This window comes from Oncorhynchus mykiss, chromosome 3 (assembly GCF_013265735.2).
Source record: "Oncorhynchus mykiss isolate Arlee chromosome 3, USDA_OmykA_1.1, whole genome shotgun sequence".
NCBI lineage: Eukaryota > Metazoa > Chordata > Actinopteri > Salmoniformes > Salmonidae > Oncorhynchus > Oncorhynchus mykiss.
The window spans coordinates 35,480,694-35,500,222 of record NC_048567.1 but is presented as its reverse complement, the minus strand read 5'-3'; the positions used below and the strand labels follow the sequence as shown (position 1 = coordinate 35,500,222).

Genomic DNA, 19,529 nt, shown 5'->3' with positions numbered 1-19,529 from the left:
GGACACTTGGAAAATGTAGTCTCTTATGGTCAATCTTCCAATGATATGCCTACAAATACGTCACAATGCTGCTAAGACCTTGGGCGAACGACAGAAAGTGTAGGCTCATTCCTTGCGCAATCACAGCCATATAAGGAGACAATGGAAAACAGAGCTTCAGAAATTCTGCTAATTCCTGGTTGATGCATCATCTTGGTTTCGCCTGTAGAATGAGTTCTGGGGCACTTACAGACAAAATCTTTGCAGATTCTGAAACAGAATATGCATAGTCGAGCATCTTTTCGTGACAAAATATCGCGCTTAAAACGGGAACGTTTTTTATCCAAAAATGAAATAGCGCCCCTAGAGATCTAACAGGTTAAAAATGATGGAGACCACTGTGGTCTTGGGGACCTTCAAGGCTGCAGAAATGTTTTGGTACCCTTTCCCAGATCTGTGCCTTGACAGAATCCTGTCTCGGAGCTCTATGGACAATTCATTCGACCTCATGGCCTGGTTTTTGCTCTGACATGCACTGTCAACTGTGGGACCTTATATAGACAGGTGTATGCCTTTCCAAATCATGTCCAATGAATTGAATTTACCACAGATGAACTCCAATCAAGTTGTAGAAACATCTCAAGGATGATCAATGGAAACAGGATGTACCTGAGCTCAATTTTGAGTCTCACAGCGAAGGGTCTAAATTCCTATGTAAAATAAGGTATTTGTATTTTTAATAAATGTCCAAAAATGTCTAAAAACTTGTTTACACTTTGTCATTATGGGGTATTGTGTGTAGATAGCTGAGGATTTTGCTTTATTTAATCAATCTTAGATTAAAGCTGTAGCGTAATAAAATGTGGAAAAAGTCAAGGGGTGTGAATACATTCCGAAGGCACTGTACTGGACTGGAGGACAATGGAATTTTAAAAAATACTACATTTTCATAAACCAACACCAATTCAGCGTTACATATTGAATTACAAATTGCCCCCTAATCCCTGGGCATTCCTGTGGATCTAAAAGGATTGATAAGCAATTGGGTAACATTTCCTCCCAGCCAATTAGCAACTGAAGCAATTATCATATAGGTTGTCTCAATAATGTGCAGACAGTTCGATTTGCCTGCTGGGGGGCCGGGAGGCCCCAACTCCTCTAAAACCATTGACAACTGCATGCCATTTTCAAGGGAATTTTAAATAAATGCTAACTATTTAGTTGTAACATCACCTTTTGACGAGCATAGTCAGAACTCCACATTTCAGATTATTCCCTGCAAAACTATCAGTAATGATCAGTAAACATCATTTGTTCATGTTTTTTCAGATATGTGATGGTAGCCTCATAACATCTCTCAATAATGGCCACCATTAATTGGATATTTGAGTGATTTACAAAATAAGTAGTGAGTGGTTTAGGTTAATTTCCCATCTTTTGTGGGATCTGCCTGTCAATCTGCAGAGGGGTGCATTTGCCGATGTACTGTTAGCTGATATTATAATGTTTAGTTTGCAAGATACCTGTAGAAACTTTACACAGTTGGCTAAACATAGTGGTAAGTAGACATAGTGTACTTTTTTCTCCAACCAACGTAGGCCTACCTAGCAAAGTTAGCTAACATGATCCCCTTTTCAACATTGTTTTTAAGAGTGTTTAATCATGATTGCTGCTGAGAGACATGATAGGCTACATTGATTGATTGACCACGTTAAATTGGATCACTTCCTGTTTTGTAACTTTGTTGCTTTTAAATAATATTATTCAGCTTTATTATTATTATCTTTATTTTTAAACTGGATTTTTAGCATACATTGTAAATTACATCACATTACATTATATATACTGTACATATATAAAAAATAAAATCAAAGTCAATAACTTACCATTGTTTACCCCCTCCTCGTTTCATTGGTTCTTCTCCTTTCTAATTTGTTTAAAAACTGTTCAGCTGGGAATCAAGACATTTGCAATTGTCATTTGGCACCGGGTTTTCCATTTGTGCATTCTCTATACATATGATGAGGCGAACAATGTTTTTATAGGTATCTTTAAGTGTTCCAGTGATTTTCCCATATAGTATGGCATTTGGTTCGATTTCAATAGTGTTTCCAAAATCCTGCATTTGTTCCCAGATTTCTTTTGTTCTGCCACATTCTAATAATACGTGTTGAAGTGTTTTAACATAACAACTCCATTGGACTACTGCTCTCACCGGGAGCCGTCGCACTGAGATTAGCCACGTCGTGTCTCTTACATTTTCTGACAAGTGATTTGCCCATCCCAAACTCTTTCCAAAAGCCTAATCTCTGATGAAGCTAAATGACACGTTGTTTGCGTAGCTAGCTTGCTATATGCCAAATGGATAGGTTACCCTCACGTATCTGAATTTAGTACATGATGTTTACTGATCATGAAAAGCATGAGTTACTTGTCGTATTATTCTGATCATAGAGCTAAATGTAAAATCTAAATGTAAAATGTATAGCTCTGACTATGCTCTTCAAGAGGTGATGATATTAAAACCAAATAGTTATAACATTTATTTAAAAATCCCTTGAAAACGTCAGGTAGTTGTCAATGCTTTTAAACAAACAGGGGGTATCCCAGCAGCCAAATCAAACACTCTAAACTGTATTGTGACATTTAATTGATAACGACCATTTGTTTACCTACCCATATTCTCAGATCACCTAGGGGCTAGTGGTTGATCTAGAAATCAGCCACAGCCTTCTTCAAGCCCTGTACTCACCCCTCTGAAGTTGCTCATGGCCTGGAAGTAGACGAGGTAGCTCTTGCGGGGGTCCAGCGGGGTGTTCCAGTAACCGTTGTAGGTGTGGTTGTCCCCCACTGTGAAGGGGCTGGCTTCAAGCAGGCTGCTGGGAGGCAGCTCGGCCGTGTAGTAGTGAGGGGTCCCTCTGGCTTGGGCCTCCCCATGGGACATGGGCAGAGGGTAACAGTCCTGAACCCCCAGTTCCCTCTTCACCTTCCTGCCACTCTCCTCCTCTACCACAACCTGGTACGTACTGGTGGACACAGAGCACAAAGAGGTTGGTATAAATTATTGTAAGATGTTTCTCATTAAGTTTGATCATATAGGGGCTTTGGCAAATAATATGTATGTGCTGTAAATGTGACATCGAATGTCTATAAATCTTATGTATCAAATCAAATCAAATCTGTGTGTGTGTGTTGTGTTCTCACCTGACGGGTGCTCCCCTGCCCAGGGCGGGGCGAAGCAACACAGTGATCGTGCGCTCTGTTTCACTGAGAGGGGACGGCATGTCTCCATAGTCAAACATAGGAGCTGAGGAGACAGAGCACAGGAGTACAGACAGTTATATTATATTGCAATTAGACTGACCTTGTAATTAACAAGATAATATACATAAGCACACACACATACTTATACACATGCTCTTACACACACTTTTTACCAAACACATACTCTTAAACCACACACTCACACTCAGACACACACGCAGACATACACGCACGCACGCAGACACATCCTTCATCAGTCCCCTTTAAAAGCAGCTGAGCTGTGTCAATGCACACATCCTATCTAATCAACATGCAGCCTCTTTCCCTATTCCCTCATAAAAGGTCTGCAGCTCTATTGACTCTTGTGAGTCCCGTTCCGACAGAAATGTCCCTCCCGAATTTCCCTATGTTCTGGTTGTCTTGGATACCGAGTGCAATTAAAAGTCAGGGAAATGCAGGACAAATAGTAGGAGCTTCTCATTTAAAGGGATTTGGCCGAAGCTGCGTTTCTCCCAGGAGATGCCACCTTCTGCACGGCGTGTCTATAATATCCCTAGTCAATTAGTGAAGGGGGGGAAAGGCAAAATATTACAGAGGAATCAACAATTATGGTATAAAAAAATAGGGTTTGGGAAATAGCAACTAGCTGAATTAAAGTGAGGCGTTAAATAAGTGTGTGCCTATTTTATTCACACATAATATAAAATCTCTAGCGTGCTACGAAGAGTCTGAGGTGTTTGATGTCAGTAAGTAAGGTGTTGGTCGGTTGGGAGTAGGTTTTGCGGGGGTTTATTGGGGTAAGCTCAATGGAGATAAAGTAAGAATTAGCTTGCGGGTTGTGTACAGTTCATTGTGTGTTCTGTGGTAGTTCACTCTGGAAGACTGTAGACTAGATGGCAGGCTCTGTAGCTGTCTTAGTAGGGGTGCACGTACATAATGTGGAGTTCGTTATAGGCGCTATAAGCTAGTTGTCAGTGTAGCAATGAGAGATGCTCAGTACATGTGACTGTTCTGCTCTTCTGAGGGGGAGGATGATACACAAGGACTTTTGGACTCTCTCTCTGGCCTAGTACCAACAGGTCCCTGTCTGACATACAGCCGCCAAGGAGTGATTAAGCAGTACATCTATAATTAAAGAACTCTCAGTACTCTCCTTTACATGAAGACACACTCATACACCCACAGAGAGAGAGAGAGAGAGAGAGAGAGAGAGAGAGAGAGAGAGAGAGAGAGAGAGAGAGAGAGAGAGAGAGAGAGAGAGAGAGAGAGAGAGAGAGAGAGAGAGAGAGAGAGAGAGAGAGAGAGAGAGAGAGAGAGAGATGCATTGAGGTTTCCTCTGAGGTGTTCTTATTCCTGCCTTTTTACACAGGGAAACATGCATCATTAAAAGTGAATAGAACACCAGGGATGGATTTCCTTCTTCAGTAATAAGCTCAGTCTGTCTCTCTCAGCTGGGAGATGCTATATGGTCCCATGAAGCACTGCATCTATCCTTACACATAACAACCGTTGTTTCCCCTCTGCTCTTTGTGCTTTGTTGTGTGCGATGAAAGGGTGCCACTCCCTTTGAGAGGATGGTAGTTGTAGCACAGCCTCCACTCTTCTGGGAAAACTTTCCACTAGATTTTGGAACATTTCTGCGGGGACTTCCATTCAGCCATGAGCATCAGTGAGGTTGGATACTGATGTTGGGTGATTAGGCCTGGCTGGCAGTCGGCATTCCAATTTTTCCCAAAGGTGTTTGATGGGGGGTTGAGGTCAGGGCTCTATGCAGGACAGTAAAGTTCTTCCACACCAATCTTGACAAACTGTAGACATTTCTGTATGGACCTCACTGTGTGCGCGGGGGCATTGTCATGCTGAAACAGGAAAGGGCCTTCCCCAAACTGTTGCCACAAAGTTGGAAGCACGGAAGCACAGAATCATCTAGAATGTCATTGTACAGTATGCTGTAGCGTTACAATTTCCCTTCACTGGAACTAAGGGGCCTAGACAGAACCATGAAAAACAGCCACAGACCATTATTCCTCCTCCACCAAACTTTACAGGTGGTAATATGCATTCGGGCAGGTAGCGGTCTCCTGGCATCTGCCAAGCCCTGATTCGTCCGTCGGAATGCAAGAAAATGTGTTATGAATGTATTGTAATATTTTTTATATTGTATAACTGCCTTAATTTTGCCAGACCCCACGACCAGCTAATGGGGATCCATAATAAATACAAAAACAAATGTTGAAGTGTGATTCATCACTCCAGAGTACGCATTCCCACTGCTCCAGAGCCCAATAGCAGCATGCTTTACACTACTCCAGCCTATGCTTGGCATTGCACATGGTGATCTTTGGCTTGTGTGCGGCTGCTCGGCCATGGAAACCCATTTCATGAAGCTCCTGACGAACAGTTATTGTGCTGATGTTGCTTCCAGAGGTAGTTTTGAACTCAGTAGTGAGTGTTGCAACCAAGGACAGATGATTTTTACGCGCTACACGCTTCAGCTCTCGGCGGTGCAATTCGGTGAGCTTCTGTGGCCTACCACTTCGCGGTTGAGCCATTGTTGCTCCCAGACATTTCCACTTTACAATAACAGCACTTACAGTTGACGGGGGAAGTTCTAGCAGGGCAGACATTTGATGAACTGACTCGTTGGAAAGTTGGCATCCAATGACGGTGCCACGTTGAAAGTCACTGAGTTCTTCAGTAAGGCCATTCCACTGCCAATGTTCGTCTATGGCTGTGTGCTCAATATTATATACCTGTCACCAACGGGATGTGGCTGAAATAGCTAAACAGACAAATTTGAAAGGGTGTCCACATACTTTTGCATATTGTATATTTACAAACTCCTGTTATCTCCTTCAGACAATTGATGTTCAACTGATTGATCCATGCTAGGTGCGAAGGTTGACATGGCACACGTGGAATCGCACTCCACACACACGTACACATACATTTTGTATTGTAGATACAGTGCATTCGGATAGTATTCAGACCCCTTGACTTTTTCCACATTTTGTTACATTACAGCCTTATTCTAAAATGGATTCAATTGTTTTTTTCCCCTCATTAATCGGCACACAATACCCCATAATAAAAAAGCAAAAACAGGGTTTTAGCAATGTTTGCAAATGTATAAATAAAAAATAATTAAGTGTTACAATGTACATAAATATTCAGACCCTTGAAAGATCTATCTTGAAAGATAATGCGATCGGAATTTGATTGTAAGGAATTCTAGGTCAGGTGAACAAAAGGACTTAAGTTCCTGTATGTCGTTATGATTACACCATGAGTCGTTAATCATAAGGCATACACCCCCGCCCTTCTTCTTACCAGAGAGATGTTTGTTTCTGTCGGCGCGATGCACGAAGAAACTAAGTGGCTGGACCGACTCTGACAACATGAGCCATGTTTCTGTGAAACAGAGAATGTTCAAATCTCTGATGTCTCTCTGGAAGGCAACTCGTTCCCTAATTTCATCCACCTTGTTATCTAGAGATTGGACATTGGGGAGTAATTTGCTCGGGAGCAGTGGATGGTGTGCTCGCCTTCTGAGTCTGACCCGTAGGCCGCTCCATCTGCCTCTCCTGTGGCGACCGCGTGGTTTTGGGTCGGTCTCTGGGATAAGATCCCATGTCCAGGGTGGAGGTCCGAACAAAGGATCCGCTTCAGGAAAGACGTATTCCTGGTCGTAATGTTGGTAAGTTGTCATCGCTTTTATATCCAATAGTTCTTCCCGGCTTAATGTAATAATACTTGAGATTTCCTCGGTTAACAATGGAAGAAATAATACATAAAATAATACATAGAAAAACAAATAACTGCATAGTTTCCTAAGGCCCTGAAGCGAGGCGACCATCTCTGTCGGCGCCATCTTCAGATCCGCACAGAAACTTAAACAGGAAACGCCAGTGCTCAGGTTTGTCCAACGCTGGTCTGACCAATCGGATTCCACGCTTCAGGATTACTTCGATCATGTGGACTGGGATATGTTCTGGATAGCTTCAGACAACAACATTGATGTATACGCTGACTCGGTTAGCGAGTTTATTAGCAAGTGCATCGGAGATGTTGTACCCACTGACTATTAAAACATTTCCTAACCAGAAACCGTGGATTGATGGCAGTATTCGAGCAAAACTGAAAGCACAAACCACCACTTTTAATCATGGCAAGGCAACTGGAAACATGACCGAATACAAACAGTGCAGCTATACCCCCGCAAGGCAATCAAACAAGCAAAGCGTCAGTATAGAGACAAAGTAGAGTCGCAATTCAACGGCTCAAACATGTGGCAGGATCTACAGTCAGTCACAGATTAAAAAAAGAAAACCAGACCCGTCACGGACATTGATGTCTTCCTCCCAGACAAATGAAACAACTTCTTGCTCGCTTTCAGGACAATACAGTGCCACTGACACGGCCCGCTACCAAAGCCTGTAGGCTCTCCTTCTCCGTGGCTAACGTGAGTAAAACATTTAAACATGTTAACCCATGCAAGGCTGCCGGCCCAGATGGCATCCCTAGCCGCGTCCTCACAGCATGCGCAGACCAGCTGGCTGGTGTGTTCACAAACATTTTCAATAAATCCCTATCCCAGTCTGTTGTCCCCACATGCCTCAAGATGGCCACTATTGTTCCTGTTCCCAAGACAGCTAAGGTAACTGAACTAAATGACTATCGCCCTGTTGCACTCACTTCTGTCATCATGAAGTGCTTTGAGAGAATAGTAAAGGAACATATCCCCTCCACCCTACCTGATACCCTAGACCCACTCCAATTTGCTTACCTCCCCAATAGTTCCACTGACGATGCAATCGCCATCACACTGCACACTGCCCTATCCCATCTGGACAAGCGGAATACTTATGTAAGAATGCAGTTCATTGACTACAGCTCAAAATGTAATACCATAGTACACTCCAAACTCGTCATTAAGCTCGAGACCCTGGATCTCGGCCCCACCCTGTGCAACTGGGTCCTGGACTTTCTGACGGGCCGCCCCCAGGTGGTGAAGGTAGGAAACAACATCTCCACCCCGCTGATCCTCAACACTGGGTCCCCACAAGGGTGCATTCTCAGCCCTCTCCTCTACTCCCTGTTCACCCACTGCGTGGCCATGCACGCTTCCAACTCAAACATCATGTTTGCAGACAGCACTACAGCGGTAGGCTTGATTACCAACAACGACGAGACGACTTACAGGGAGGAGGTGAGGGCCCTCGGAGTGTGGTGTAAGGAAAATAACCTCTCAATCAACGTCAACAAAACAAAGGAGATGATCGTTGGGGCGGCAGGGTTGCAAGGTTGCAAGTTCAAACCCCAAACTTACAAGGTACAAATCTGTCGTTCTGCCCCTGAACAGGCAGTTAACCCACTGTTCCTAGGCCGTCATTGAAAATAAGAATTTGTTCTTAACTGACTTGCCTAGTTAAATAAAGGTAAATAAAAAATGTAATCGTGGACCTCAGGAAACAACAGAGGGAGCACCCCCCCATCCACATTGAAGGGACAGTAGTGGAGAAGGTGGAAAGTTTTAAGTTCCTTCCTTAAGTTACAGATGAACAAGCGAGAACATCCTGTCGGGCTGTATCACCGCATGGTACGGCGACCGCACCGCCCTCAACCATAAGGCTCTTCAGTTGTTAGTGCGGTCTGCACAACGCATTACTGGGGGCAAACTACCTGCCCTCCAGGACACCTACAGCACCCGATGTCACAGGAAGGCCAACAAGATCATCAAGGACAACAACCAACCGAGCCACTGCCTGTTCACTTCGCTATCATCCAGAAGGCGAGGTCAGTCCAGGTGCATCAAAGATGGGACCGAGAGACTGAAAAACAGCTTCTATCTCAAGGCCATCAGACTGTTAAACAGCCATCACTAACATAGAGAGGCTGCTGTCAACATACAGACTCAAATCTCTGGCCACTTCAATAAATGGACTTAATAAAGGTATCACTAGTCACCTTAAATAACGCCACTTTAATGATGTTTACATATCCTACATTACTCATCTCATATGTATATACTGTTCTATACCATCTACTACAACTTGCCTATGCAGCACGGCCATCACTCATCCATATATTTATATGTATTTATTCATCCCTTACATTTGTGTGTATAAGGTAGTTGTTGTGAATTTGTTAGATTACTTGTTATATATTACTGCATTGGCGGAACTAGAAGCACAAGCATTTCGCTACACTCGCATTAACATCTGCTAACCATGTGTATGTGACCAATACAATTTGATTTGACCAGAGAATCTTGTTTCTCATGGTCTGAGAGTCCTTTAGGTGCCCTTTGGCAAACTCCAAGCGGGCTGTCATGTGCCTTTTACTGATGAGTGCCTTCAGTCTGGACACTCTACCCATAAAGGCCTGATTATTGGAGTGCTGAAGAGATGGTTGCCTGGGTGGTTCCACAACCTGGGTGGTTCCCAGACTCCACAGAGTCTGGGTGGTTCCACATTTCTTCCATTTTAGAATGATGGAGGCCACTGACTTCTTGGGGACCTTCAATGCTGCAGAAATGTTTTGGTACCCTTCCCCAGATCTATGCCTCGACACAATCCTGTCTCGGAGCTCTATGGACAATTCCTTCGACCTCATGGCTTGGTTTTTGCTCTGACATGCACTGTCAACTGTGGGACCTTATATAGACAGGTGTGTGCCCTTCCAAATCATGTCCAATCAATCGAATTTACCACAGGTGGATTCAAATCAAGTTGTAGAAACATCTCAAGGATGATCAGTGGAAGCAGGATGCATCTGAGCAAATGTTTTCGTCTCATAGCTAGCATAAGATCTGCACACTGATGTAAGGTATGTCTGTTCTTTTTATTTTTAATACGTTTGCTTTGTCATCATAGCTTATTGTGTGTAGATTGATAAGGAAAAATGCATGTAATCCATTTTAGAATGAGGCTGTAACGTAGCAAAATGTGGAAAATGTGAAGGGGTCTGAATACTTTCCGAATGCACTGTAACTGCCTTAATGTTGCTTGACCCCAGGAAGAGTAGCCTAGGCATCAGCTAATGGGGATCCTCAATAAATACAAATGTATAGACACATATTCAAGCATGAACACACACACCTGTAGGTGTGCACACACACCAACACTCACCTGAAATGTTGGTGGTGATCTCAGTTAGGGCGGTCTGGCCGAAGCCCTTGGTTGTGCGGGCGCGGACAGAAATCAGATATGTGGTGCCAGGGTGAAGGTTGGAGAACATGTGATAGGTCTCGTTCCTCAACTTCGATACTGTTCTCCTAGGTCCTGGCACGTTGATGCCCGGGTCAGACGACTCAATGCTCTGATAGCTGATCTGTGGACAGATTAAAAAAAGACACCAGAATGATTTATACAGCAATTACTTCTGAGGGCATGAGTTATTTACTTGTGGAGCAACTATCCTTTACATGTTGTACAATTGACCTTCTCTGAGGATTCACATCTGACTTTTAAAATTGTGCTGCTGCTCTAAGTCAATGTACTGATTGTTAATTTTTTTTTTGCAAATCAAAATCTAATCAAATTGTATTAATCACTTGCTTCGTAAACAACAAGTGTGTACAATGCAGAGAGTAAGAAAATAGAGAAATAATAGAAAAGTAAAACATGTAATAATAAAAGTAATAACAGATACACAATGAGTAACAATAACTTGGCTATATACAAGGGGTACCAGTACCAAGTCGACATGCAGGGGTACAAGGTAATTGAGGTAGACATGTACATATAACTAGAAATAAAGTGACAGAAATAGTAACAGCAGCATATGTGATGCAGTCCAGTGTAATGCTGTTATTTTGTCATGAAATTGGAATCATTATCAAAACGATATTGTTTTGTGTGTTTACAGATTTCACAACCTGCAGGTTGCACAATAACAAGATGCTAATGATTTTGTTTGGCTTGCTAATCCATTCGTAATGGCCTGAAGGACATTCATGCTAATGTGGAAATGTGTTCTGTGTAAAATATTGATGTTGTTGGAAGCAACTTGTTTTCCCACCCAGTCAAACTGCCTTTTGGGATTCCACCAATGTGGCATCAGAGAGTAATGTAAAAACTGGGAATGTTAAATAACACAGACACGCCTTACTTCCCACTGACTTGACCAAACTATTGATGATGCAGATTATTTTAAAAGCACTACAATAACCCATGTGGGCGTGGTAGCTGTGAAGACAGCCAATGACTGTACAAGGTACACACAGAGACCTATGTGTTCCTCATAAAAAAAGCCAATACAAAAGCCGATAATAGCCTTCAAAAAGAGCAAAGAGGACCAAGAAGGGGCTTGTGAGGCTGGAGTCGTGGCGGTCGATGGGCTCAGGGAGACAGGTCAAAGCTTTAATGGGAGAGAAATTAAGAGGATTTCTTCTGTGGCTCCGTCTAAAGCTCTCTTTGTCAGCTCAGAGAGATCAGGACGCTACGGGGAGAAAATCCATCCCTGCCTCCACTTTATATGTCAAACCACAAACCCCATTTAATAATATCCTCCTTGAGATGACATTGAAAGAGAGACGGCTGGGTGAAGGCTTGAGGCTGGCATAGGTAATACTGTACTGAGCACCTACCATAGGTGAAGACAGAAGGGTGAAAGCGAGACTAACGTTACAAATTGTCTGTTTTCATCGGAGACCTACTCCAAAATTAGCATGAATAAATTAGTGCTAATAAATGAGGGTGAAAAATGTGATGATGCATGGCAGTGCTATATGCTGATAAATATTTTTCTTAACTTCTCTTGGTGACAAGGTGCCAGACTATTTTCTAGCTCTAGATGTACTATTAGATGCGTGGAGAGAAACAGAGAGCGCTCTGGGGATGGACTATGAGCTTGTAAAAAAAATGCACTGTACTGTACAGTATGTACAGTTCTGCCTGTATTCTTAACGTCAAACAGCTGTGTTGTGTCTATTACCTCAAATAACAACCCCCTGTAAAATATAGCTATTGTTCTGTCCTTGTTTCAAACTCTCTGTGTGAAAAGTTCTGTGACATTTCTCTCCTAGAACTTACCTACACTAATCAATGCCTGTGACACTGCTCTTGCTGACCTAAACTACACCAATCACTGCCTACAAACTCTAATAGGATATGAGGTCCAGGAGGGTGAACCTGAGAACTTTGGAGGAGATGTTTAGAGGAAGATGATTGGAGGGCATCAAGCAGAGTGGGAAGCATCCTTACCTCGTATTGGGTGATGAGACCATTGGGTTCCACTGGCTCCTCCCACTTGAGGAAAATCATGTCCTCCAGGGGGGTGAATGTCAGCGATTCAGGGGCGATGCCACCGGGTACTATTCGAAATAAGCAACAGGTCAGGAAATTGAAGCTGTAATATCATGGCAAGCATCTCATAATGTCAATATCATATTCAGTGGTCAATGTCACTGAGTCTCTCTTACAATGTTAGCTTCAGAACTGAGAATTCTGCACCATGTAGGACATACAGGACTATATGTTGTGTTAACCATAGTGCATATAGTCAGGGGCAATCAGAGAGTGTACAAGCAAAGAGAATAGGAGATGATTGACGGATATAAAACCACTGAAGTAGAGTATAGTATACTATAGTAAATAACAAGTACTTACAGTCAATTCAGACGGATCAGATTCATACTATCATCATGATGGCGAGGTTCATATTACGTGATAAAGATATTACTTTGAGCACCGAGTCTGACAGTGACATGATATAATTACTGTACAACAGTGGACAAAGCATTTCTATTGTACCATGAGTCTTATGCCTTCAAAATACCTCTGTGGAATAGTGGTGATTAAATGCATCCTCCTCAGATAAATGGTGAATGCTGTTAAAGCTCTGTCTGGCTTGGACACCAGGGGGAAACCTGGCCTAGACACATCCCTATAAAAACAATGCTAACTGTTTTTATAGTATCCTCTGTGCTCTGTGGTTTTCTATTCCAGACCACAATCCCCATTAGTCTGTGTGTGTAGAGTGCCGGGTGGAGGGGTAGTTGGGGCTAAAGCAACAACCATTCAGCGCTGTGAGGAAACAGCTGAGTCTGGTGTTATTTTGGTAGTGACAGAGTTTGGAAAGAGAGTTCCTGATTAAAAGCTTTTGAAGGGTGTGTTTATAATTGACAGGTATCTCTTTTTTTCTCTTTCTCTCTCCCTCGCTTTTTCTCTCATTCTCGTTTGCTCTCTCACAATTTTTTTTCTCCCTTTGGTGTGAGAACAGTGCATTTGTTTAGTTTCTTTTTAATGGAAAAATGTATTTGTCCTTCAGCCAGGCATCTGCAATGCACAGAGGCAGCTGTTGGCTGCCTTGGCAAAAAAGGAATATATTGGGAGATATGGGGGGAAATCCGTTCTTTCTGGCTTACTAGTGGGCCTCAGATATGATTATTAATATTTAATTTTCATTTGAGAAAGGAGACGGATCCTTCGGTATACTGATGCAGCCTCTTTGAGATGGTCACAACGCTTTTATTCAAGTCTACTGAGACACAACCGTATGGGAAAGGAGACGGACAATAATAGTTATGAATCGCTTCAATCAAACTGTAGCTACTTGTAACGTCTGCTTCCAACTCACACCCCCAAACACATAGATCCCCTGAACACAGCTCACTTTCCAGCCCACACTCTCAAACACCTAGATCCCCTGAACGCAGCTCACTCTCCAGATCCCAAATCACCTGGATTCTAATCACCTTCTAATCACACACCTGTATGTCATTATCACACACTATTTAGTTCAGTTCTTTGCACTCCATCACTGTGATGTAATGTTTGTTTTGTGACACACATCTTTTAGAGCTCTGGGTTTCCCGTGATTTACTCCTCCCGTGTATGATAGTTTTGGCCTGCCTCACTAACAACACTTTTTGCTTATCCCCTGCCTGTACTTTAAGCCTATCGGATTTCCTGTTATCTACCTATTGCCTGATCTCCCGGAATATGTTACAAGCCTTTTCCCTGCCCGTACGGTTGCCCTTTTGGACCCCCTGTGTATGACCTTCTGCCTGCCCCTGGATGCCCCTGGACCCAGCTACCTGCCTCCTCCTGTGGTCCTTTGCAATAAACACCTGCTGCGTCCTGAGCTTGAAACCAGCTCTCTGTCTCCCCTCGTGTTCTTTACACTACTGATGTTGACTGACCCAGTGTTATCAATCCCAACTGTATAGATAGCTAGATTTTTTTGCCCATTTGAACAGCACTAATTTTGTTCATTTGTTAATTCCCTCCTGAGAAAAGTTTTGGATGACTCCCTAGGTACTTTGAGTTATTTTGGTCTCACAGAAGTTTCACCACTACCTAAACAGACAGACACCAATGTGATCAATGAACAGTCTGTCACTAAAACATTCAAGTGTTTCTTACAGATCTCTGGGAAGCAGGGATTGAGAAGGTAGACAGCCATGTGAAGAGGTTGGATGGTAGCCAACAGACCTTGCCAGGCTATCAGGTACATCTAAAAGGACTGATATAATGTACCAGCAGTGTTCAGCAGACTCCACACATTTTTGTGAATAGTAACCAACAACCTGAACTGCGGCCTGACAAGACTGGAGTATTGCACCACTGAAAAATATTATTTTCGCATTAGGGCACTCTAACACAAGATGGTTCCTATATCATTCTACTTTATATGAATATGTGCCCTTTATGTATCAGTTCCTTTTTATGTCTCAAACATTCTCCCATGTTATTACGGTTTCTATGAATATGTACCCTGTATTAGCTCCTAAGCACAGTATATGTCTACAACATTCTCTCATCACTTACTGTCCTCTTCAGTCTGAAAGGTGACCTCCCGACCCTCCTTCTTGCCCTCAGGGTTGGCGAGCGCCAGACGGACCCGGATGGAATGGTAGGCCGGCAGGTCGCGCAGGGTGAAGCGTGAGGCATTGTGCTCCACCGCCAGGCACTCGCGCACAGTAGTGTTGTGCCCGCCACCGCCCCCTGCGGTGGCATAGCGGTAGCACAGGGACACAGAGTAGGTGTGGCAGCGGGTCAAGTTGTAGGCCAGCGTCTCCCACTGCAGGGTCAGCTGCCTGGACTGGATCTCTGAGGCTGTGAGACCTCGCAATGCCCGTGTTGGTTCTAACAGAGGGAAGGTGGGAAGGTGGGAGGAAGGGAGGGAAAGGAAGAGAGAGAGAAGGCAAGGTTATCAACTAGGTCCAGGTCTTCTTTTGAAAAACATATTTTTATCTCAAGAGACTAACCTGGTTAAATAAAGCTGAAATAAAAACTGTTTAAACACAGTGTAAATTACGAAATCTTTACGTTTTAATGAAATCCTTTAGTAATAGCCCTGATGTTCCCATGTGTGACAAGTTCTGACAACGTTCTCTCGGTCACGCCGATGTGTTGGAAGCTGTTCATCCAAGCTAGGTGGCGCTACCATGTCCCATCATTGAGGTCAACAGTTTTCCTGCCAGAGAGAAACTGTGGGCGCGGCACACTCACGTCCCCCGCCAGCCATGCACGGACTAGTGCCAATTACGCTAATTAATGGGACAGGCTGCGGGTCTCTGTCACACCCCCGCCAGTCCCCGCCTACGTGTCAACTACAAAATTGAGTGTCCGCTATAGTTCCATGCCCAGAGGCCAAATTCAGAACCATAAATAAGAGCGCTGTCCAAGGGCATTCAATTCCGCCAGTATATTTTTATTGCTGGGTCATTTTGACAGGCTGCTTGTTTTTAGCAGTCACCCAGTTACTTCTGGTCACTGCTGGGTTTGGAGTCAACCCTGTTTCCTTTGACTCAAGCAGAGAGAACTACAGCCTTGTCTTTCTACTCCTCCCTCGGCATAGACCGATAGAGGGATACAGAGATACTGAGAAGCCTCTGTGCCTTCAAGCACAAGCCAGTCTGTGTTGCAGTAAGAGATACAGGCTACAGGGGTGAGCCAAGGACACTCTCAGGCAACACATTACCAATGGAGGCATTTGTCACATCCCATTATTAACACAATCGATGCCTTTTTGTCAAACAATATTCCACATAATGTATTGTATTGCTTTGTTCTTTTAATAGGGATTTGTGACTAATGGTAGAGGAGAGTGAGAGTGACAGAGGAGATATGGAGTGGAGGGCTCAGCAGTGAGAAGAGTAAGGTTAAAGCCAACGTCTTCATTCCTGCACTGACTATAACACTCAAAGGGATTCTTCTCTCACTGCAGTTATTTGTGCTGAGGACTAAAACAATGGAGCTAATGCATCGATGAGCGAGAGAAAGCTTAATTAAAGGAAGAATGGGAGTAATCAAGGGAGATGGATTTAAAAGGTGCTCTCTCTGAATATGCAAGGAAATATATGAGCACAAACAGGCACATGCACACACACACACACTAACGCACCACTCAAAAGGTTCTCTCTTCTATTCATCTCTTCATCCCTTTCTATTAATTATATCTCTCCCTGAAGTTGATCCATTTATCCCTTTCTATTAATTATCTTTCTCACTGAAGCAGAATTTCATGACACTGGCAATCTATACTTAAGCCCCTCCACAGTCACCTGTTTACTTTCCAAATGTGTTTTCTGGCATCTCGGTCTAGAAGGAAACATGACCACTGCTTCGTTCTGAACATCAGTTTGTGACAGCAGATACATATGTGGTCTGGGTAATAAAGTAGTGGTACATTAGACGCGGCAGGAAATGTTAAAACAATTGTTCAATTTGATTGAGAATTGTCTTTATGGTGTAATGGATAGTCTGCACAGTCTGGAGACTTAACCACAGGGGAGATGGGAGATGAAGGAGGCCTGCCATGATGGACGAGGAAGACGAGCCATGAAAGGGATGAGCACACTGTAATGTTCCTAATTTTAGTCAGGCACCAGTATGAAGCCCCTCGCTCGGCAGAGAGGTCTGGTGGCAGGGGCTCTCCAGAAGGCTCAGTGACCCAGAAGCAGGTGGAAGCCTATTAAATAGGTTTGGAAATAACTTGTCTCCTCTGTGATTTACTTGAGGGGCTTTGAGCTACGATAATGCAGCCCTGCTGATAATCACAGTGATGTCTCATCAAGCACACCTGGCTGGCCATCAGAGGCGGGCGGAGACCATGTTCACATTCACGGCCATTAGTTTTACAGCACTCACAGGAGAACGCCCGGGCTCCACTATATAGGTCTGCACAAGCCAGGAAGAGAGGCGTTGTTCCCACGGAAGAGCAGAACATACCCAGTCCATGGCAACACTGTTTTTTGGAGAATAAAGTAACTTTAGTCATAAGAACACCAAGAGGGTCCAAGCCTGTTCACTCTGGTAACTAGCACACTCCCAGAGATCCCCACTGTGACAAGACCATATATTTCCTCATGCTTAGACCTAAGCAGCCCAACAAATTTGAGGAGGATCATAATGCAATAATGACGTTTGGGGTCAGTGTGGGTTCTGGACCAGATGGTCTGGGGGTTGGGTCAGTGGAACTCAAGGGTGTCCAGGTGGTGATTAGAGACTTCTGGAGGGTGAACGGGGTGATGGAGAGGAGTATCTGAAGGTGTGTGAATCAGGATCAGGCCACCAACAGAACAAACAAGTAGACACAAAAACCTAACCCTTATGTTGTGAAAACAACAGCTGGGGAAATGAAAGGGCAAGAAGTCAGGCTTTGATATCTGAGACAGTTATTTGGAGTCACAATTGGTATGAAAATTATCTGGAGGAAATAAACATGACAGACAGGATAAAACAGTGCCACTAAAATAAATGTACATTACAACAGTGTGTGCATCCTCTCTCACCTCACAACTATAAAATTCCCTCTCCTCTTTCCCTGTCTATCTCTTTAAAAAATATTATAATTTTTTCCTTGTGTATCCTTTCTCTACTTCCTCTCATTTTTTTTCCTGTGTTTTTGAGTGAGAGCTGGCTCTGGGCTCTCTATTTTACTGATGAATGGCTGGTGTCTGTGGCTATTGGGAAAAGGGAGTGTGCTTAATGTGTCATCAGACAGGACATGGAGGCTGTGGTTGGTGGAACAGGGAGGGGGGGGGGTGAGAGATGGTTTGTGGTGGGAAGAGATCGCTGGGCATATTAAAGACTGATGACTGTAGGAGACATGGGACAAATGCCCACAGGAAATAGGCATGAATTTTGTGGTTGAGTGTGTGTGTGCTAGTTGTTTTCTTCCAGCTATTTTTTTTTTTTTTTTTACAAAGACCACCTCTCAATCTCACAGAAGGGTTTCAGTCTGGAATACAATTTGGCCACATTATCACCACAGTCGATGGTCTGCTATTCCACTTTTCAAATTCAATAATATAATGAAGCAATTACTCTGAGATTAAATAAAGTCTGAGCATCTAGCTGTTGGGCATCTGTACTTTGAATAGTCTGAGGAAATATCCTCTCTAAAATGACCAAAAATATGAGCGTTTCTGAGGTTTCGTAGGTAAAATCCACAGACGAAGCAAACTGCTTGTAGAATGATGCACTTCCCTCTATTTATCAAGACTAGAAACATATCAGTCAGACCAAGAAAACTAGAATGATCTTACAATAAAATGTGCAAATCAATAAAAAAATGATGGTAAGACTTAATCAAGGATTTGCAAGTGGTTAATAACATGTATTACCAAACTATTCTGTGTTACCAAACACTGACAACTATGAGAATGTCACATACTGTACAAGAATATCTAGACCTTGCCACACTGCCCAGACCCTCACCTGCACACTTAGTCCTGCTGATGAGGGGTGGTCCGGGTGGTCCGGTGCCGCCCTCTCCGGGCCGGGTCAGCAACACACTTATGTGATACTCCGTGTCTGGGTCCAGGTGCCACAGCTTGTAGGTGACCATGTTGACCCCATGGACCTCGGACCAAGGTGATTGGCTGGCCCGGTACTCAATCTCCTTCCTGATGATAGGGCCATCTCCCAGGATGGAGTTGGTGTTGAGCTGGATGATCAGATATGTGGAGCCCGCTCGCAGCAGCTGCGGGGGCGCAATAGGGGAGGGGGGAACTGTGGGAAGAAGACAGGGTAGGAGGCTGTGAGGTTATTTAGATGTTATTTTTGCTTCTATACACTGTAGCTGTATCTATGTGACATTTGAGGACTATCTTGGTCAGAAGCGGTTGAACTGCATTCCACTGTCCTTCAAAATACTATGTACTATTGCAAATCAGTCTTATTACAACATGCTTATCAGCTTTTCATACTTTTACTCCATCTACAACCTTCAGGTTTGTTTGAGCCCCCCACCTTTTTTTTGCAGATCAAGGGTTCAAATGGCAGATTGGACACACCTATTAATAGCGCATTAACGAGCCATACATGAACATA

The 19,529-nt window shown here is 43.5% G+C and overlaps 1 protein-coding gene across 8 annotated transcripts in view; it reads right to left on the bottom strand.

The window, feature by feature from the left end:
* The window catches only part of ptprub (protein tyrosine phosphatase receptor type Ub), a 353,002-nt gene that overhangs the window by 110,874 nt on the left and 222,599 nt on the right, over nt 1-19,529 (bottom strand). For all 8 annotated transcript variants that reach the window (XM_036973945.1, XM_036973950.1, XM_036973953.1 and 5 more), the window contains exons 7-12: nt 18,915-19,208; nt 15,018-15,335; nt 12,450-12,559; nt 10,374-10,575; nt 3,184-3,286; nt 2,732-3,005 (exon numbers count right to left, since the gene is read on the bottom strand). In XM_036973945.1, coding sequence (XP_036829840.1) covers nt 2,732-3,005; nt 3,184-3,286; nt 10,374-10,575; nt 12,450-12,559; nt 15,018-15,335; nt 18,915-19,208 — 1,301 coding nt within the window. The remainder of the gene's footprint in view (nt 1-2,731; nt 3,006-3,183; nt 3,287-10,373; nt 10,576-12,449; nt 12,560-15,017; nt 15,336-18,914; nt 19,209-19,529) is intronic.